The 23,922-nt window shown below is 33.8% G+C and overlaps 1 protein-coding gene across 1 annotated transcript; it reads left to right on the top strand.

The window, feature by feature from the left end:
* LOC109824526 (peroxidase 55-like) lies at positions 2,265-14,068 on the top strand. The gene is given in 6 exon segments (XM_020391145.1): positions 2,265-2,448; positions 9,443-9,597; positions 10,031-10,222; positions 12,078-12,213; positions 12,216-12,411; positions 13,728-14,068. Coding segments are annotated over 5 exon segments (813 nt in total). The 5' UTR covers positions 2,265-2,448; positions 9,443-9,522; the 3' UTR covers positions 13,942-14,068.

Below are 23,922 nucleotides of genomic sequence, written 5' to 3'. Positions count from 1 at the left end.
TTGTATGAGCAATATTCTTTTTTAATATTATGTGGTTTTCTCAATCAGTTTTGTATCTGTTCGTATATCTGCATATGTACATGTGCAATCATATCTGAATTTGATAGATATAAATATGAACTTTCCTCACCAATGTATATCTGTATCCATAATTGGTAAGCAAATACCAATATGATCAGTATCATATCCAAACCGTCTCTAAGCTTGTTGACACTCCCAGGACTCATGTAGATCATTCATAATTATTAAAATCCTCTCAAATGTTGATATTTATGAGAACTCCCCCAAAAATCATTCAAGATTTGAGGAGTGTGTTAATAAACATGATTTTGAGTGATGGTATATAGGTAATTTTTTCTAAATATATATACTGAAATGAAAAGAAATTATTAGAATCAAAGGTTATAATTCTAGTGAAATTTCTTATTTGCATTAAAATATTTGGTAAAAGTCCTTTATATTGATCACTTAGTTGGCGGTAAATTAAGAAATATAAGACCGATATATTAGTACGAGGGCTTTTGTAGGAACTATTCTTATCTTAGACCCTATTTAATGTTACTATCCTTAATTACTCCAATTTTAGAAAACCACGGTAAAAAAAATTTATAAACTCACTCCTATTTAGCATTAGGTTAATATAGAACAACCCATGAAGTTTTCCATCCATTTCTCCATCCAAAAGATTATAGACTGATAGTTTTACCCCAACATAGGTTTAATTTTATTTGACTTTGGGTATCAAAGCTAAATTTTGAACATTGGGTATCAATTAATTTTGTTGAAAGTTTGGAGTATCAAATTAATTGTTGTTAAAATTTTGGATATCAAAGTTAATTTTTGTTGAACTTTGAGGTATTGAACTTAAATTTTGTTGAATTCTACGGTGTGTTTAGGCAAAAAAAAAAACTTTGGAGTTAAAGTGAAAAACAAAATGACTTTGTGGTTTTTTTTGGCAAAAAACTTTGTGATATCAAATTTTAAATTAAAAATAATTTGGGATGCTTAAATTTGATCCCAAAGTTCAATAAACTTAAACATACATAAGGGTAGAAATGCTAACTACAAGTTTTTAGATTGAAAATTGGGTGGAAAAGGTACATAGATTGCTTTTATGTTAAGGGCCTGTTCGTTTGCCTAAAAAAAAGAGGGAAATCAAAGAAATGGAAAACTATTAAAATGAATAATTATTTTTGGAGTGTTTGGTTGGCTAAAAAAGAAGGAAATCAAAGAAATGAAATTGAAATGATGTTAGTTGTCACCTTATTATTGGATGATGTTTGTGATTTTTTAAGAAAACTAGTTTTGGAGTGTTCGGTTGGCGAAAAAAAAAAAGGAAATGAATTATAAGAAACCTATTTCCTGTAGTTTCTTGTTTTCTTTTGTTCGGTTCATTCTTAAAAATAAGAAATGAAATGAGATGAGATGAGTTGTCATTGTATTATTGGGTGATGTGAAGAAAGATTAAGAAAAGTGTTTTCATAACTTTTTGGGATGAAAATAAAGAAATGAAATGTTAATGAGATGAGGTGAATTGTTATAATATTTTATTGGATGATGTGAGTGATTTGAAATGATGAGAAGAGATGAGTTGAGTGATGTTTGGATGAAAATAATATTTTATTAGATGTGATGGATGAGTTGTTAGATAAAAATAATATTTTATTAGATGTGATGGATGAGTGGTTAGATGAAAATCATATTTTATTAGATGATGTGGATGAGTTGTTGGATGGAAATAATATTTTATTGGATGTTGTGGGTGCGTTTTAGGGATGGAAATGGAGGAAATTGTGAGTTTTGAGATTTTCACCATTTCCATTTCCATTTCTTGGTTTTTAGAAAACAAACGAACATGCCCTAATAGAAATAGAATGATTGATATGATGGTTCTCTGAATTCAAATGATTAAAAATGGTAGCAAGAAACCGAACCTAAATTAGAAGTGGCTCCCTAAAAAAAAAAAAAACCTTTAGTATATTTAGGGAGCTGTAGCATTACTTATTTAAAAAGTTAAAACGCAAGTAAGGAAGCTAAGATTTTTTTTTTAAATAGTCAGTACATTTCAAATAAAAAATACCAATACCACTAGAGGTATATGGTAGGAAACTTATAACGGAAATGTATATAATATAATATATGCAACGATGAAATTTTAGGTCTTTATATTTTGTTTCAACCCAAATGGGCATAAACATTTTTAATCGCAAAGGAGCCCATTATTGGCCTATTTAAAAAAAAAAATCCCACCACACAAGAAAGCCCAGCAGTCGAGTCCAAATTTACGCGGTAATTTCCCTCCCCCGCTCGATCTCCATCTCGCCCCTTCCCCGCCAAAACCCTAACCAGCACCGCCGAGAGACCCTCGATCTCGCCGGCGTCAATGACGTCTTCTATAGCTCCGGCGACGCCTTGGTGGAGGTATAGCAGGCGACGCCGATCGGCGAGGTAATGACATCCATCACTAAGCACAGTCGTTTAGTTCTTGATGTTGAGAATCTGCCTAGGGTTTTAAGGAGCCCTTATTTATCGCCACAATTGATTCAATAAGTTGGAAGCTTTTTGTGAGCAGGGTGCTGAGATTGGGAACGAGCAAAACCCTAGGTTTTGAGAATTGAACGGGATCTGAAAAAGGTTGCGCTTGTGTTTGATATTTCTGGGTGGAGGCTAGTGGTATGATTTTTGAAAATAGAGAGGGTTTATATGCAATTTAGCATTCTCGAAATGCTTTGGTAAGTGCTGCTAAAGCAGTTGAGAGAAGATTAAGTGCCATTGAATGTATAGATAAAGGAGTCCATTCGCAATTTATCCAACAAAAAAAAAGTGTAAAAATGACTTGCGCGCGCCGTATCAATTTTGAGGTTCTTTTTTTCCCTCAAAATACTCTGCAGACTTATGTAGTATGTGCTAGTACTGTTACTTTACAAGTGAGATCAATCACCAGAAGCAGCTTCTTGGTCACACCTAGAGGGGAAAAAGGGAAAGAAATGAGCACTTTGCAAATTATATCATCATCGAAACCCTAAATTTCAAAATTCTTTTGATATTAAATGATTTATGATAGTTTTGCTTCAAGAGTTGGTATGTGTTGTGGTGCAAGTGGACAACATATGACTCATGATTAATGGCCAGTTAGTCGAAGTCTCAATATTCAATCGATTTGTTCCTATAATATATGAAGGTCCAGAAAATATGTGAAGATTCGAAGGAATGAGTGGCTCGACCTTTGTGTATGAATTAACGGATTTTTTTTTGTATAGTTTATATCTTTATATATCTATCGCAATCCAGCAAGTACTTGTTTCTTTGTAATGAAAGACCCTCCATCTTGAATTTTTGGATATAATCTGAATAGTGCAGTTATAGTTTTTCAATGTTTCTGACGGCATAAAGGAGCATAGCATGTTGCTGACTCATGGAGAAACATATTTACTGTAAAAAAAAAAGAAACATAAAAAAGAATCGTTGAAAAACTTTATGCATTTGACCATGTCTTCTAGTTAACTTCTTTGCTGTTTGGAGAGGTTGAATCATTTTTTTTATTACTCTACTTCTGGACATTGAGTTGAGCTTTCCAAAGTTATTTACCTCTGACGAAGATTTTTACATTATTCATTGTAACTATTACAAGCATTACTAGTGTTGACCCACTGGGTACTACTGATTTAGTGTTTTTGCATCTTTATGTGACTAATATTTCTAATCACCTAGGAACATATTGCATGTGTACATTCTTATTTTCTGCTCTTACTGTTAAGAGTCCTTTTAGTGTATATTTCCTGTGCCATTAAGCCTTCAAAGCAGTGCTAGACATTGAAAGCTAGCTATGACTACTTACTGGAGAAGCATTATGAACAAAAAGTTTATTCATTTATGAACATTGGCGACTCAAGAAGTATGTTTTGTAGACATTCATTGAATCATATAACATGTGACTTGATGAATGTCTTAAAAAGACGAGTGTAGCATTAAAGAAAGTACTATGATGAATAAAGTTTTCAGATTTCATTGCATTGACATATTATATCAATGATTATGATTATTGTCAGGACCCGGGCCCGTGAGCCTGTTGACGTGATGTAAATCAAAAGACCCACGAGTGCAACAATTGTTTGGCTCAAACCACCTCCAAAATTGACTAGCCAATGTTGAACATAATCTTAGGATCCATCATTTAAACCCTCTTAAAACTCTATCAATTTCCCAATGTGGGACTCAATGAGTGGGGGCATCACAATTATTTTATCCGTAAGCCTTGTAAAATGTGGTGAATAAGGGTATACAACTGAAGCATGAACTTGGAGTCATAATTCTTTGTGATGCTCTTGTTTTCACACATGGCTGCAATCAAAGGTGAATCCAGAGATATCAAACTGCCATGTACCCACATTGTGCAATAACACGTTTCACCAATTACAGTAATATCCTCTAGTGGAATCAAATATAAGTGTAGGTACAAAACATGCAAAATAAGGAAATAAAAATAATAGACATGATATAGAAAGAGATATCTCATAAATAAAAATTATGTCTCAACTGAAATATATTTGATATCTGAAATAATAAAAATGTCTCAACATGTATCAACTGCAAATCATACTAAGGCACACTTTCTTTACAATATGAAAACAAAGCTCTAATATCTGAATGAGAACATAAAACTATAGTGGAGTCTCAACTACTAAAATGCGCGACGGCGACTATACTAGAACTCCGTCATCCTGCGGCTCTTCGGGACTCTGAGCTACCTGAAAGGAAATTTAAAACAAAAAGAACAATAAGAAAAACGTCAGAGCGCTACAGTAAGATCATCTCCATCCGCTCTCAGGGAAAGGACTGCTAGATAAAGTGGAGGTTCTATCTATTAAGCATAGTCTATCTAGATCATTTATCATGTATCTAAATGGAATTAATATTTAGAAATCTACAACACGAGACGTAGTACGTTGAGCGAAATAATCCAAACAAGAAAACCCTCATGTATATACTATATGTCTCAAATTATAGATGTCTAAACATTAATACTGAACAAAGAATAAACAACCTAAATGAAATCAACAATTAGAAACCCACAACATGAGATTAGTACGTCGAGCGAAATAATCCAAACAAGAAAACCCTCATGTATATACCATATGTCTCAAATTGTGAATCACTAATCGTTGATTCCAACCAAGAAATAAAGAAAACGGTATGGGAAAATAAAAGACATCAATATATCATATTTATAATATCTTTTATTATCACTTGGAAGATAAAATAATCAGCATAATAGTCTCACGTACTTTCAAGAGCAAAGTACATCAGTCATATATCTCAGTAATGAGTCATGCTCATAAATGACATCCACCAAAGACTCAGGCTATCAGCAATCGTCACAATGCAAATCCTTACAAGTTATGATTCATCGTATTATCATGCGGGACGAACTATCAAGTCAGTATCCTAATTGTGTACACGGCTCATTAGTCTCATCGCATCTCTGTACGTGACACGAGTGCGGGACGGACTACCAAATAGGTATCCTGGAAATACGGCTCACAAGCCTCATCGCATCCTATTGCTGGACGGACTGCTAGATAAAGCATCCTAAAATCCGACTCAATGGCCTGTACAAATAGAATATCGACGCACTACCCTACGTAGTACTAAACTGAGCTCATCAACGATATCCAAACATGTGTATTACGTGTGTATATCTTATATCTCAAGTGCAAACGGATCAATACTTGTCATAATCCCTCTTGGGGTACTCATATGTATACTATGACACTATTCGTGTATATTCATGACTGTACGTGTGTCAACATGCTGCTCGAACTCCATGATCGCATCTCGAAACAGTGCAAAACAATAATCAGGAAAAACTATCTTAGTAGTCGACTACTAAGCTTAGTAGTCAAATACACTGAATCTAGACTCTGTGAAGGTAAAAATCTGTATCAGTAGTCGACTATTAAGAGTATTAGTCGACTACTTTGCAACAAATAAGTTTCTGTAGGTTGAACCTGGGAACGAGTAGTCGACTATTAAGAGTATTAGTCGACTACACGGTAAAACATAAATTTTTACATACACGAACAGGACTTATCGGTCAAATGCATTTATCATGAAGTTAAAACAAGATTTAAACCTGATAAATATTCAACAGAGATTAACTCGAAGATAATACGAACTATTAACTTAGTCTAATTAGGGTTCAACATCCTAATTAATTAATTTCCTCAATTTAACACATAGATTATCAACATAATTAATAAAACATGATAAAATCTAAACATGAACAGAGATAAATTCGTTTAAATATGATTACACTACTTAGATATCACAAATCTAGGGTTTAAACATTTTTAATCAACATGTACTTAATTAAATAACAAAACTAGGGTTTCAAACATGATTTAGGCATGATTATTAAAACATGTACTTAATTAAATAACAAAACTAGGGTTTCAAACATGATTTAGGCATGATTATTAAGTTAAAATTGAACTTTAAAAACACCTTAATGATCATAATCATGAATCTAATGTAAATAGCAAGAATTAACATAAGATTTAGCATGAGTTTAAGATTTAACAACAAAAATCTAAATTTTAACACCTCAGGTTAAGATTTAGACATAAAAACAAGTTGAACATATTAAATCAATTATTATTTAAAGGTGCAGGTTTGGATGAAGATGATCTTGCCTCAGAGTCGTGTTGAACTCCTCAAGCACGTATGAGCAGATCCCCCTTCAACCACGATCTTAAAACCCGCCCTCCGCTAGATTTCACGTCTCGAACTCCTCGAGAAACACTTCTAGGGTTTGAGGGGAGAGGGTGGCTGCTTAAGGTTCAGAGATATAATTAAAAGAGAGGAAATTTTCGTGTAAAAAGAGTATATATACACATATATGAAACTGGCCCCAAACTGACCCGAAACCCATTAGGAAATCTGGAAATCAGCCCGACTAGTCGAATATTATCCTTATTAGTTGACTAATGACCTTAGTAGTCGACTACTAACAGTAGTAGTCGACTAGACAGGCTTAAATCAGTCTGTTTGTGCATGTTTCGAGCATGATTCTCTTGTACCATCACATATATACATTGGATTGATCTCACATCAATTTCTAACATACTCAAATATCAATAAATAATATTTATCACGATATATTCAAATTTACGGGGTTTTACATTCTTAATTCCTTACTTTCTAAAAGTTCCCAATTCAATAGAATTTATGTCGTGATTTACCTTTTTCCCCGTTTGGTTACTAGAAAATTGCGAAAATTAATTTTTTTACCTATGAGAATCTTCGATATCGATATTGGTTTTGGAGGTTTCTTCTTCTGTAATTTTTTTGTCTTTCTCCCAAGTAATTTTTTGCAGTTTTATTTACATGTTTTAGCTTTCTTGTGTTTGAAGATGCTGTTTAATATGGTGTAAGTTTCAAGGTCAATTTTGATGGATTCTTTCTAGCTGCTTGGGCGCACATCTTTAATTTGCTGCAGAAATGGCATTTAGGGTATTTTTCCTTTGATCGTTCCTTGTTGCCTGGTACTACTATGAGAAGTCACACATGTGGTACCTCAGTGGTCTTTCAATATTCTGATGATGCTAACAATTTACATTTACTAATTTCATAGAGAATAGAATTTTCCCGCAGTAACCAGATATGAAAAAGATATTACAAGAGTATCTTCCTGCTTTTGACGCATTTTAACTAGTAAATCTTGTGAATTGTTTGAATCACCTGTTTAGATTATCTGCATTTAGGCTATATCTTTAGTTTGCTGCAGAAATGGCGTTACACTATTTTTCCTATGGTCGTTCCTTGTTGCCTGGTACTACTATGAGAAGTCATATGTGGGTACCTCAGTGGTCTTTCAATATTCTGGTGATGAGGACAATGTACGTTTACTAATTTCATAGAGAATAGAATTTTTCCACAGTTACCAAGTATGAAAAAAGATATTACAAGAATAGCTTCCTCCTCTTGACATTCTAGTTTAACTCGTCAATCTTGTAAATTGTTTAAATCACCTGTTTAGATTATTGTACATGGATATTAATTGTTGTGAATGTGCATTATGGTTATTCTTTGATCATAACAATTCATTGTTGCATAGTACCCTGTCTATTTAGCCATATACCTTACGTGCTGGTAAGAGGTGGCTATGGGGCTTGACAACCAGATTGCCTGATTTCGATCGGACCAGAATCTTTGTTTGGGTCCTTAAATCATATCCAGTAAGTCAGTAAATTATTATACCTAGATATGGATCCTAGAAGTAGATCCATATTCTTATTGGATCTAGATATGCAGTTTTATCCAATACCGATAACCTGTTGACAATTAGTTACATATAGAAATTTGTAAATTTTGTTTGATTCTCAAATGAAATTTACATACTTCAGGAGATATCAAACAGTGAATAATCTAAAACTCAAACCCGATATCCTAAAAATTAGTAGGTTGAATCCTCAAATGAATCCTACAAAATTTATAGTGGATCTAACAAATCTATATCTAATCTCAACGTATTATTCCCTCATGGAATGCATCAAAGCATGTGTTTGTTATAATATAGATTACAAGTAAACAAGCAAAAGCAAGTACTATCATATTTAGTTTAAAATCTCAGTCTTTAATGTGTGTGAACTACAATTTGAAGTATTTAAGTTTTGATAGTTGCTATAGTAATTAAATAGTCAATTTTTGAAGTTCTTGATCAGATTGTTTTAGAGTAGCAGGTACTGGTGATATATTTTTTACGGCTATAGTCAGATTTGTAATGTTTATGTTTTTTCTATGAATCATGCTTGATGTCTTTCTCTATATTTGAGTGTAAAATAAAAATGTTCATATCTCAACTCAGGATTACATCAGGAGGAGAACAAATATCTAATGTAGGAACTCACCTACTCTATGAAAAGTATTTTCAGCAACTTGCTTATAACTGTATTTTCCAAAGTAATGTTGTTATTTTTAATCTACTTCCATACTCTTATTTTATGTACTTATTAGTTATTGAGATCATGTAAGGGCTTCCATATACTCTATGTTCGTTATGGTGACATCTTCTCTTAAGTTTACCAGCTTTCAAGTCAATCCCATGAACTAATTTTGTAACCATTGGCATATGTCAGCATGCTTCAAATGAAAGCTACAACCTCTTGGACTTTGGTTTTGTAGTTTTCTCTTTAATTTTTCTTTTAAAAAATATTGCAACAAGAGCATATGAGAAGGAAGATGTCTTTCCTCTCTCTATTTTTCATCCTATCATGCAATATAAAACTCAACATCGTTATCATCAAACTCCCCCCCTTTCTAACTATTTATCTCTTTAAATGCAGCATTCTGCGAAGAAAATATTGTATTAGTTTCTGTTACAAGCTATAGATGGAGTTATGGAGAAATTTGGTATTCTTAATGATGGCTTTTTTTATTGTAGGAAGTGGAGAAGGGCAGCTAGCTGAAAACTTCTACCGGTTATCATGCCCATTCGTTGAAGATATCGTTCGACAAGAAGTTATGAAGAAGATGAGCCTGACCTTTGTCACAGTACCTGCAACCCTCAGGCTCTTCTTTCATGATTGCTTCGTTGAGGTAAAGCAAAACCCGTATTTCCTTTTCTCTCAGTGTTTACTGTATGGATTTGTCAGCCGTTAGATGCAATTGAGACATTTTGGAACCAACAGTATATTTATTTGTCCCGCTATACCTAATAAATGTGTTTGCAACTGGTGTTACAAAAAAACCAATTGCATCAGATGGCTTACATAGATTTGAGCGCAAGTCACAGTTGCAAAATTTTTAAACTGTAAATAAGGTTTAAGTTGCAACACCAATTGCAATCTCTAATGGAACTCCAAAAGCCATTATATAGTAACAGATCCATAACTACTAGTGAAAATTTACAAAATTTTAAAATTGAACCCAACAATTGCAATGCATGCGACGACAGGTGCAGCAACTAACACTTGTCAGAGAACCAAACTGTGTGTTTTCCTTTCGTTCTGTAATGGTTGAGAGATTGCAGGGTTGTGATGCGTCTGTGTTGATCACATCACCTAATGGGGATGCAGAGAAGAATTCTGAGCAGAACTTGTCTCTAGCTGGAGATGGCTTTGACACGGTCATCAAGGCGAAGCAAGCAGTTGAGGCTTTGTGTCCAGGTGTGGTCTCTTGTGCTGATGTTCTCGCCCTTGCCGCTAGAGATGTTGTAGCCCTTGTGAGTATATTGACCAGAAAATGAAGTTTATGCATCTTTTATATATGTGAAGAAGTGCATGCACGTGTCAACATATTTTGTTAAATAAGTCAATAAAAGATAGCTTAGTTTTGATAACTATGCTGCTATTAAAATATGATGGACCTCACTTCTTCTATCTCTTGACACCTTTGACTTTTTATTTTCGGTATCCACACACATAAATGTAGATTTGAGCATGTATCCACTTAAGCGGATATAAGATTTTGTCCATCTAACTTCTTAAAGATGGACGTGATAAATCAAGATCTAATGAGAGGCTAGTTGTCATTAACTAGTAGTTAATGAGGGAGGGGTAGAGTTGAGAGATCTTGATCTGTCAAGTTCATCCAACGATTAAAATTTTGGATGGACAAAATCTCATGTATACTTGAGTGGATTCTAGCGCAACTGTTTACTCACAGAAACACAGTCATACACACACACATACAAGTTGAGCTAGACTAATATAATAATATTGATAATATTCAAGATGTGGTACTTTATCTAAAGTTCAAATTTTAATTTCTTAAGTTGTAAATTTGTACCATTGGCTATAATCTACAACATATTAACTACTTAGAAATAAAATTCTCGCATCATTTCAACATGTTTAACCTAGCATCTTATGTTGTTGAAGTCAATGCTTCAACGTTTCTATAAAATCAATTACTTTTGGGTTATTTGCACTTAATGCCCCAAGTTTACTTCATTTTTAACTTTGATACTCCTTTTTTTTTGTGAACCAAAAATACCCCCAAAGTTGAACAAAATTTAACTACCCCTATTTATTGATACAATCAAAGGAGATTTCAAAGAGCAATTTTGGTTCCAACTCTTGTAGATTAGCTTGTATCTTAGGACGTAAAGCTACATTTCAATTGCTAGCAACAGTTGTCTTTGTCTGAAATCTATCCATATTCCATGATAATCTTACTATCTCAAGCATTGCGATGAGGGGTGCAAAAAATTATCTGTATTTGCATATCCATATATCAGGTAGGATACGAATATGGGTACCAAATATCTACATCTAATAGGCTACGAATATACAGCAAGATATTTGGAGCCGTATCCAAATACATGTTAATCATACTGTTGCAATTGTTTTTTACCATAAGATTTATAGAGTTGGGGTTAATCTTCATGATCTAGAGATCTAATATTAGTTTTTTTCAGATATGCCAAACATGTTAGTGAATTCTCTTATATCACATCGCCTCTATGTTTTTCAAAATCCGATCCATTTTTCTCGTATCTGTTTCATATGCGCTTATTTTATCTGCAGTCGTATTTGAGTTTGGCAGCTGTGGATATGAGTTTTCGACTTTTCCTTAGCTAGATGTAGCTGTATTCATATCCTCGTATATGATTGGTAAGTAGGTTCATATATTGGTAAGCAGATCGTTATTCTATCCGTTTGCGCTCCAAATTGTGATGATAGGTTTCCCCCTAGCTTCTGTGACGTTGGCTTAATCTCAAAGTTAGCAAAATTGCTCTTTGTAGTTTCCTTCGGTTATATTAGTTGCCAAAATTGCTCGTTGTAGTTTCCTTAGATTTTATCAATATTAATTAACGAGGTATCCAAGTCAAATTTGTTTAACGTTGGATTTTTTTTATTCTTTAAAGGGAAAAGTTTAGGGTGTCAAATTCTTAAAAATAAGGGTAGATTTGGGGTTATTTAAGTAGAAATACCCGTTGGTGCACATGATTGAAATAGGTGAAATCGTTGGAAGTAGTCCATGTGCATTTCATCACATTGAATGATAGGATTTCACGCTGTCTCAGCAAAAGCTGAATTTGATTCAATCCATCTCTTGTTTCCCATTTTGAGCAGTCAGGCGGTCCGTCTTTCTCTGTCGAGCTAGGCCGCCGTGATGGCCTGATATCTCAATCCAGCCGCGTCCCCGGTAACCTCCCGTCCCCAGACTTCAGCCTGAACGTCTTGGCCTGGAGCTTCCGCAAGAACAACCTCTCGCGCTGTCCGGGGCCCACACCGTCGGCTTCTCCCACTGCCACCATTTCTCCAACCGCCTTTACTCCTCCTCCCCTCCTTTGCCTCTACTTGACCCGACATACGCTGAGGAGCTCAAGAAAGCGTGCCCGCGGGATGTTGACCCGACAATTGCCGTCAACATGGACGCGTCGACCGCCACCACATTCGACAACGGGTATTGCTAAATTTTATTAAAACTATCGTATTGCTCGTGCTTGACATAGAATTATAGCTATTATTATTTAGTTCGCCTTGATCATAAGCATTTAGTCATGTAGAATCTAATTAAGGATCATCCTTATGTCAAGGGTTAATTGGACCCCCTGTAGTATCTGTTCTTTTGGCTTACTATTCGTCTAATTTTCATTTTTGCAGGTGGACTGCCTGAGTGGTTTTTTTTATTTTTACTCTTTCACCCTTACAGAAAAAGAAAATTATCATTTGTTCGATACTAAGTTCAAAACAACAATACCACATGGCAGTGGTGGATCCATAATTTTTAGAAAATGGTGCCACTACATAATCAGTTGAAGGAAAAAAATTAGATTTGCACTAAAATCAAATAATACCAATTCTGAAATTTGAAAAAAGCCTGAAATTTTATATATGGAAAAACATCAAAAACTCACTAAGGGTAGAGGTAAGAGTGGCGAATCACGACTGAGGTGGAAGAGGATGATATACGGGTGGAGGAGTTCTTAGGGCGGAGGACAAGGTACTAGTGCCAAAAGGATCATGGGAAGGGAGAAAATTTTCATAGCGGATTCTCAATTCTGAAAGGGATTTTTCAATATTAAATTCCCAATTCTTTCATATTTTGAAATTCGTCTCTCAAAACTTCATATTCGAAATTAGCCCGTAAATTCTTTTGAATGTTTTAAATTATTCCCTCTAATTAGCGCCAGTTTGAAAGATTTGGGGGGCTAATTTCAAAACACTTTAACATACGTCGGGGACTAATTTCAAAATATAAAGATTTGACGGACTAATTCAAAATACTTAAAGATTTGGAGGGTTAATTTCAAAATATGAAAATTTGAGTAACTTACTTCAAATTCGTTTCAAATTAACACAGATTTGGGGGACTAAAATATAGCAAAGACCCATTCTAAAATTGAGTTGAACAGTATTTTTTTTTTTTTTAATTGCGTAGTTTGGGTGGAGCCGGGTGAGAAGTAGAAGATTTTGGTGGGGATCCTGTGGCTTTATTAGTGGGCTCTCTAGAGCTGGGGTTTTTTTTATGTTGGTGGGAGTAAATGAATTTGGGTCCTTGTACTTATTACCTATGAGTTGTTTGTCTATAAATAGAATTAGTATGAATGTGAAATGTAGCCTCATCCAATTTTGTATCTTCATATTTTGTAAGCACGTGAGTTAAAATCTCAAGCCTATACATATACGTCAACCTAAATTTTTCTTAACATTTATTCATAAAAAAAAAATCTTAACATTTGACACCAAGAGTACAATTCCTTCCATTTATTCCAACAGGTACTACCAGAATCTCGTGGAGGGTAAGGGGATGTTCATATCCGATCAGGTGTTATTTGCCGAACCATCGTCAAGGCCAACGGTGGTGGAGTTTTCAGAGCGGCCGGAGGCGTTCTCGGCGGCGTTTGCCGCGGCGATGGTGAGGCTAGGAAGGGTGGGTGTGAAGACTGGAGAGCAAGGAGAGATTAGAAGAGATTGTTCAGCATTCAATTGAGAAAATGGTGAAATGTAAAACCATTATGTAAGTCGCACTCTAGTGACAAATATATGTAATAAGGAAAATAAATGATACTCTCAAATACATGACTTGTACTCTGTTGCAACACATAGCTTGGTGAATAATAAGGCTTATTATACACGTAAGTTTGCTTACACATATATAAAAATACATATGTCACTGTTGCTAAGAGAATGTGTGCACTTTATGGTATATAATATATATGTTCCACAGAGAACAAAAGATGCTATCATGTACATGAGTTGTACACTGTTGCCACATGTATCTTGGTGAATGAGTAGGATTTTATGTTGAAGCTACCACTGCACGACTTTAACTAAAGTCTAGATTTTACAAAATTTCATCACAAATGGGTGTTTGCTGGGACCGTTTGGTTCAAATCTTAGAATTTTAGGATTTATAATATCAAAGGGAATTTCAAATTTATTCTCAAAAAAAAATATTCTCAAAAAAAGGGAATTTCAAATCTATGGGGGAATTATAAGATAACAAATTCTAAAATTTGTAATCTATTATTTATTGCAATTGTAAAAAAAGGAGAGGTGAGAATGCTTACCTTAGTGAACTTGCCTCCCTACAAGAGGATGATACAATGACATAGTAATTGGGTAACCATACTCATTAATATGATTTGGCAAATCCTCTCCAATTTATAGGATTTGGCAAATTCTAGAAAAAACTTGGTTTTTGCATTTTAGGGATCCAACATCCTAATATTTTTATTGAAACAAATACCAACTGTGGAACCCAAAAAACTAACGCTCCATTTGGATACCATGTTGTTTTACTTGTTTCCATGGTGTTTTTGCCAAAAACAAAACACCATGTGTTTGGAAACCATGGTGTTTTTTGAGCTAAATCATCTTCAAACCAAAAATACAACACTTATTTCAAAACACCTTTTAAGTGTTTTAAGTTTGGTGTTTTGGTTTTGAGTTTGAGAAGGTGTTAATATAATATCGAACATAATATATTAAATGTAATTAATATAGAGTTATTATCAACATGCTTATTATATTATACTATACTATACTATATTATAGTTAATTTAATATATTAGTAATATTTATTAAATAATATAAAAATATAATAAATAAAACATCTTATATAATAATATATTAAATACTAATATTTAATATGTTATGTATTATATAATAAATAAATAATAATAAAATATAAATAAACTAATAAAATAATTTAAAATGATGATGAAAAAATAATAAATAATATTATACGATAGTATAATCGCTATAATTTAACTTTTATAAATAAAATATAAAAATAAAATATAATAGTAACATATTATTAATAACATAAAAATATAATAATATTATATACATAACATATTGTATAGTAAATGATAATATAATATATAAAATATTAATATATTATGTAATAAATTAATATAATTTATTATTAAATAAATATTTTTATAATAAAAATTAGCTATAAAAAATTAAAAAATAATATATTCATAATATAATAATATTTATTTAGTATCTATTAAAGTAAATGAATGAGGGTACTATTAATAAACTCTAACATATAAAACTATAATATATTATATAATATTAAAATATTTATAATATATTAATTTATTAATAATATACTAGTAATAACATAATATTAACATTATTAATAATATTATATTATATGAATAATAGTATAATATTAAATTATATTATTAATAGTATAATATTATATTAATAATAAAATAACATTATTATAAAAATATTAATATAATATACAACAATAACAAATTGATATACCAAAATAATTAAATATATAATTATTTGAAAATAATATGTAATAATTATAATATAATAATAATTATAATATAGTATAACTCTAAAGTATAATATAATATTATAATACATTATATAATATTATATTGCATTACATTTAATACTTATAATACTATAATAATGAAAACTAAATATTATAACATTTTATTTAAATATATTTTATTATAATTAATATATAATATATTAATAATATGTTTAATACTAATGTTATAATGGGTCAACCTAGTGTTGACCAAAAATATTTAACATGGTGTTTTGAAAATATTTTAAGATAAAAACACAACACCATCGTGTTTTTTTTTACAAAAACACAAGAAAGACACCAGGGTATCCAAACGAAGCCTAAGTTAGCATATGAGTTAACTTCTTTCTTTCAGGTGTTGGTTTCTTTCTCGTAGGGTTAGCTTCTTTCTCTTAGGGGTTATCTTCTATCTCCCTCTGAAGGAACTAGTTTGTTTAGGAGTAGACTCATTAGGGTTTGGAACTTCATGCTGATTAATGGAATGTGCTTGCACTAGAGGAGGAGGATCTTCAGCTGGATTGACATCCACTTCAATAGATTGATCCACAAAATGGTTTGCATGGACTTCAATTACTCTCTCCTTACGCGCATAAGCCTTGAATTTTGCTAAGTCTATATCTAAGACATGAGGCATGACGGCTCCAACTCTACCACTAGGTATGCCATACCACAAAGTGAAAGCATTAGTATACCCATACTCTCTAACATTTTCTCTCAACAACTCTATAGTCAGAATGTCTTCCTCGATGAATTGCATGTCAAAGGAGTCACCAGTATACTCTTCTGACATTAGAAATTCAGAAGAACCACCATGTTTGAATTTAACCACAATATTCTCACCCATCTGCATGAATGGAAAAAAACTAAACTTAATTACAAATTAATTTCACACAGTGCTCCAAATTTTATGAAACCCCTAAAGTTTCAAACATCTACTTCGATGTTATTCACATAAACCCTAGTTGTTAAAATGAAGACTTATAAACACTCCAAAACTACAATTTCATTTAATAAACAAAATTTTAAACAGATGCACCAGCAGTAATGTGAATAATCTCGCGTTTTTCTTTTCGATGACGATGATCAAGCTTTTACTGCAGATTCTCAGATGTCACTTTCACTTTCCCACATTGCCTCTTCAGCGAGATTCTAAGCAACTGCAAGTTTGGCAACAATCTCCATACCCTCGATCAACAAAAATTTTGAAAAGTATGAAGAATCGTGCAATCTGTTAAATTTAGGGCTTTTCAATTTCTTATGTTCGTTATTTCAGGTCATGTGAGTGATACCGGTGTGGTTAATCCATTTCACATCACTAACCCATGCCATATCAGCTTTTCGTGATGGTCATTAAGGGTCATCTGATGGTCACGTGCTGAGTTTTGTCAAAAACTTAACCGCTGACTAAATTTGGACTTATATGCTAACTTAAACTCATTATAAATACCAAAACGTCAATGGAGATATTTTAAATATCAAAGCGGTAAAGTGAGTCTTTTTTAAAATATCACTTTGATAGTTTAGCCTTTCTTTGCTTCTAGAATTTGTAATGCACCCAAAATGCTAAAAACTTTGCTGAACCAAACAGCCCATAAGAGTGTTTAGGAAAGGGAATTAAAGACCTTTTACGAGTTTCTAGGATGTATTTAGCATTCATATTTCTTTACATTTTGGATGTAAAAGCGTGGAAAGGGAAATGAATGGAATTGGTACATACTTGTTGAGAGTAAATATGCGATATTAATTGGAAAAAACAAGTGCACCATTAATTGCTCATTAAATTTGACTTTTGTTAAGATTTTTAAATGAGTAGTGTAGAAGACTACAGATAAAAAAAACTGGACTGCAATTTTTCAAACAACTCTGCTACTCTCAGGCATTATGTGGGCTATGATGACCTATCAATTTAAAAAATGTTGATAATAGTGTATTGTAGTGGGTTTTAGTCCCACATTGCTTGGGAGAACAAACCTCACACTCCTCTACTTGTATAAATATATGTGCATACTCAATATTCAATTCAAGGGGAAATTTACCCAAGATTCTCTCTCTCTTACTTTAACATGGTATCAGAGCTAGGGCTATTTCCCTTCCAATAAAATTTTTTTTAACGCTTCTGCGTTCTTTTGTCAAATCTTGGCCTTATTGCTTTGCAGCCGTTTAATATTTTTTTCTGCCAGATATTTTGGCCTTGTCGCTTTGCGGCCTCTTAACGCGTTTCGCGTTCTCGTTTAAACCTTCAGGTTTTCATTCTAACCTTCAGGTTCTATTTTAACGGCATTACCGTTTCAAGACCGTCTCTCGGTCTCAAATTAACGGCATCGTTGTTTCAAGCCGTCTCTCGGCCTCAAACGAACGGCATTGCCGTTTCGCAGTCAGTAACGGCATCTCGACATCTTAACGTCTCAACATTGCTGTTATGGCTCCTTCAGAGAAGATTCCCAAACCACCTTTGCCCCTCAATGATCAAATTGACTGGGCAGGGTGGTCCACCATTGTCACCAATGCCTTGCGTGGCGCTGGTTTGCTTGACCATCTCACCAGTACGGGACCAGTTCCACCGTCCATCAGCACTGTTGTTTCATCCAGTACTATTGCCTCTGACAGTGGTAATGTCGATCTTCAGACTGCTCGTGCTCTCTATGTCAAGGAGAGTTCAGAGTGGCAATTGCAGGAATTTCGTGTCATGGATTATCTCACTCGCTGTGTTGGCTCTGGTCTCACTGTAGAGATTGGCTCGCTTCCCTCTGCTCGGGCCATGTGGACTCGTCTCACTGAGCGTTTCATTGAGTGCTCGTGTGCACGAGAGGCATATCTTCTGCAACGCATTGCTCTACAACGCAAAGGTAGTTCATCTCTTTGTTGGCCTTCTTGTTTTGATGATGATTTACAAACAATTTACTACTAATGTTGTTTGTCTAGTGTTTGTGTATTCCTATGTATTATAGACAAACAACGTTGTTGGAGGATGGATGGAATCGAATATAGTTATATATATATACATCAGTTTTGGTTTCTATGCATATATATAGTTATATATATACATACATGTGTTTTGGTTTTTATGATATTACATACTCTATTGTGTTTTAGTACTTAGTACATAGAATATGTAATTTTGTGAAAATATTGTCTTATTAGTTTATAGACTTCAATATCAGTTTATACATGTTTTACTAAGTCTATAAAAACATTTCACAAAGTTTTAAAAGTTGGTTTATGTCAAAACATCAAAATTCAAGTATATCATATTTTCATGTTTTGGACTATTTTGTAAAATGATGATATTTTTCATTTGGAAGGTTCTTTCTGATAACCAGTCACTGTAGCATGTTTATTATCATGTCTACAATCATTCCCTAAAGTTTTACATTTTTTTGAATTTATTTGATATTTTTAAACAGCTTTTTAAAATCAGCAAATTAGATTTTCATATGTCAGTTTTCGGTCGACCGCACCAGTCGACCGATCATTTGATCTTTCATCACTGGGCTGTCAGTTTTCGGTCGACCGCACCAGTCGACCGATCATTTGATCTTTCATCACTGGGCGACAGAGAGTTTGTCAGTCGACCGGTCCGATCGACCGAAAGCTCCATCGGTCGACCGCACCGGTCGACCGACGATTTGTTGGACCCTAGAGGGGGGTGATTATGGTCTTATGCTAATCTAATCCGATTTTATGCCAATTAAAACTAATTAATAAATATATTCTTGCAAGATAGATATACAAAGAGTTATGTGCAAGAATATGCAATATATACAAAGTGATATATCCTATATGATGAAATATATATGCAAGGATATATAAACTAAGGGTGATATAAACATAAACAAGATAAACAAGATAGTGGACAATGTGAACAATAGATAATGGCGACAAGAATAGATAATGCCGTGTCTCCCTCAAGTGCTCGGTTACAACCTCTCTCTAGGCACGTCAAACGACGCCACTCCTCTTGGGACGATCCCCGACTCTCACCACACACTCCTCTCGGTGTACAAGTGTATTACAAAGTGAATCTCACAATTAGGCTCAAAATACAACAAGATTGTTCTCTACAATAGATGTAATCACACCTCACACACTAAGTGTTGGTCCTAGCCCGTGTCCTCCTCCTCAAGTGCTCGGTTACAACATCTCTCTAGGCACGTCAACCGACACCACTCCTCTTGGGACGATCCCCGACTCTCACCACACACTCCTCACTCGGTGTACAAGTGTATTACAAAGTGATTCTCACAATAAAGCACAATATAAGTCAATTTGATTGTTCTCTAAACAAGGTGAGAACTCAATTGAGCACAACTCTAAGTCACAAACCCCACAACCCAAAATTATACTATGAATGTAAATACAATAAGCTCAATAGGTTGTGTGTGAACAAAGAGGTAAAACAATATAAACTCAATATGAAATCTAGCTTATGAAATTAAGGCTAGATGAGTTTAGAAACACTTCTCTAAAGATGACAAGAGAGTGGGAGAAGAGTGAATGCTCAAACACCAAAGGATGATCTCCACTTGCTCTTGTGAAATTTGCTTCACAAACAAAACCCTTAAACACTCTTTTAAACTTGGTTAAAACACCCTTAAACTTGTTTAAACAATTCTCTTGGTTAGGTTGAAAGAGAACAGCAATAGGGTATTTATACCCACTCAAAAACTCAGCCAAACCCCCAAGCAAAAGTCCAAAAAGCCCCAGAAAAATCAGCTCAGAAAATAGCCGTTGGAGTGCAACGGTCGGTCGACCGAAAATTTCGTCGGTCGACCGACGGAGAGCAAAAACACGAAGAAACAGTTCTGGACTATCGTCGGTCGACCGGTGCGGTCGACCGATGGAGCTTTCGGTCGACCAGACCGGTCGACCGACAGACTCTCTATCGCCCAGTGATGAAAGATCAAATGGTCGGTCGACCGGTGCGGTCGACCGAAATCTGACACATGAAAAACCTGATATGCTAATTTTAAAAAGCTGTTTAAAAATATCAAATAAATTCTAAAAAATATAAAACTTTGGGGAATGATTGTAGACATGATAATAAACATGCTACAATGACTAGTTTGCAAAAAGGACTTCCCAAATAAAAAATATCATCATTTTACAAAATAGTCCAAAACATGAAAACCTGAAAATTGATATTTTGATATTTTGACTTAAACAACATTTTGAAACCTTATGAAATGATTGTATAGACTTGATAAAAGATATAACATCTTGTTATGAAGTCTATAACCTAGAAATACAATATTTTCATAAAATTGCATATTCTATGCAAATATATTCAAAACACTAAATATGATTTCATTAAATATAAGCTTGTTAAAGATGAAATCATATATAGGCATATAAACATGAAACAAAATAGTATTTTCCAATTCTATTCATTTGTTTCATAGTAAAACTTGAAAACTATCAAACCAAAACATATATGTATATATATAACTATATATATACAAAAACCAAAACGTGTATGTGTGTATATGATTGAGCTTAAAGTACTAACACACATAATATAAATTCCTAAACTAAATTACCCAAGCAATGATCTTGATCTTCAATAAGCTTGACTTGGTAATCTCGCGGATGAAGCTTGAACTTGGATCTTGAACTTTGAATAGCAAGGCTTCACCGACATTCCGCCAACCTCCTTTGGATATGATCGTTGAAGCTCTATTCCATCAACCTCCCTTGGATATGATCGTTGAAGCTCTATTCCATCCATCCTCCAACAACGTTGTTTGTCTACAATAAATAAGAAAACACAAATACTAGACAAACAACATTAGAAGTAAATTGTTTGTTAAACATCATCAAAACAAGAAGGCCAACAATCTCCCCCTTTTTGATGATGACAAACAATTTACAAAAAGGAATATATGCATGAAAGGAAATGTATATATAAATTATAATTCTCATGCATATAAACAAGGAAATCTGAGCTGTTTGCTGGGGCTGTTTTTGTCTTTTGACTTGGGATTTTTAGCTGAGGTTTTGGAGGATATAAATACTCTCTTTGATCTCAGTTTTTAACTAAGCCAAGAAGTTTTTAAACAAGGGTTTGAAGAAGGGTTTAAGCTTGTTTAAGCTTGTTTAAGTGTTTGGTTTAAGCTGTTTTGGTTTTCAGAAGTGGAGGAGATTATCTTCTTGTTTGGGCTCATATCTCCATCTCTCCATCTTGATCTAGAGAAGTTTTCCTAAACTCAAGTCTAGCTTTTATTTATAATTATTTGTTGATTATCATTTCTATTAAAGCTAGTTTTATATTGAGTTTAGTTTGATTTGATTTACTCTTTGTTTACACACACAACCATTGAGCTTATTGTATTTGCATACAATATATAATTAGGTTGTGGGATAGTGTGACATTGAGTTGAGCCTAATTGAGTTCTCACATTGTTAGAGAGAACAATCATTTGTTATTTTGTGCTTATTGTGAGATTCGCTTTGTAATACACTTGTACACCGAGTGAGGAGTGTGTGGTGAGAGTCGGGGATCGTCCCAAGAGGAGTGGCGTCGGTTGACGAGCCTAGGGAGAGGTTGATCGTCCCAAGAGGAGTGGCGTCGGTTGACGTGCCTAGGGAGAGGTTGTAACCGAGCACTTGAGGGAGACACGGCTAGGTCCAACACTTAGTGGGTGTAGAGTGGGATTACAATAGTGTGTTGATTGTAAAGTTTTCGGTTAGCTAGAAAACCGAGTGTGAGGTGTAAACGTTATTCGGGTAAACGTAGAAAACCTGGTTGATAGTAGATTTCTCCCCGGGAGTGGGGAGCAGAGACGTAGGACGGAAGGTCCGAACTCCGTGATCATATTGCTTGTTTGAGTTTGTCATTGGCGTTCTTTTACATTCATGCTTATTGTTTATATCGCCTTTGTCATTTGCTCTTAGTTCATATTATCCACTATCTTGTTTATCTTGTTTATGTTTTAGGATATATATTGTTGTTCATATTGCTTATCCTAGCTTACAAATATTGTTGTATTTCATACTTGCTAGGATAACTTGTTAATTAATTTTAATTGGCATACAATCGGATTAGATTAGCATAAGACCCTAATCACCCCCCCTCTAGGGTCTAACAATTGGTATCAGAGCTTGGTGCTCTTTGATTTAAGGACTAACCGCCTTGAGTTAAAGATCCAAGTTATCTTTTTGTGGTAATCTTATTTTGATTGCATTTGTCTTGCTTTCACATATATATATTTATCATGGACATGAATTGTGCACCTTTGTTAGGCTATGAATCAAATGTTGCTCCTAAATTCATTAATTTTCCCTATGCACAATGGGCTTCCAGATTTAAAATATTTATGCAATCTAAAAATATTGATTTATGAGAAGTTATTGATAATGCTTATATTGTACCCACTATGGAGAAATCCAAGTGGAGTAAAAATAACAAAAGATTATTTACCATGAACAAGATTGTGTTAGAATATATGCATAATGCACTTGATTCTTCTATTTCTAACAAGCTTGCTCATTTTGATAGTGCTTACAAATTGTGGATATTCATAGAAGCACATCATGGTAACTTGAAGGAGATCCAAAGGATTCCGGCGGATTCTTCCTCAAGTAATATTGGAGCTTCATCATGCACACGGCCACTAGGCGATAGCCCTAGTGAGGTTTGCGAGTTCGAATCTATTAATAATTTACCTAATGATGAACTTGCTTGTGCTAGTAAAAGATTATTGGATGCCTACAAGAAATTACAAAATGATTTCATGGATTTAAAATGCAAGCATGAGGATTTGAAATCCGATCATGAGTTGTTGATTTCTAAGTTTGATAATGTTTCTAATGAGAATGTGATACTTAAAGAAAAGAATGATAAATTAAAATCGGATCATGATTCATTGCTTTCAAACTTTGCTATTTCAACTCATGAAAAAGAAAATGCCATGCTAGAAGTAGAGACTATTAGAAGTAAATTTACATCATTTAAAAATGATCATATTTGCTCTACTTCTATTGACAATGCTTCTATGCCTAATGATGAGTTGAACAATATTAAAAATCGCATTTCATCTTTAGATTCAACTCTTAACACATGCATTAAACTTGATGCGGCATAATTATGTACCAAAATTGCAAGTGCACAATTTATCAAGTTATAGTATAAAA

This window comes from Asparagus officinalis, chromosome 9, assembly GCF_001876935.1.
Source record: "Asparagus officinalis chromosome 9, Aspof.V1, whole genome shotgun sequence".
NCBI lineage: Eukaryota > Viridiplantae > Streptophyta > Magnoliopsida > Asparagales > Asparagaceae > Asparagus > Asparagus officinalis.
The sequence above is the reverse complement of the archived record's forward strand: the minus strand, read 5'-3'. Positions and strand labels throughout refer to the sequence as shown.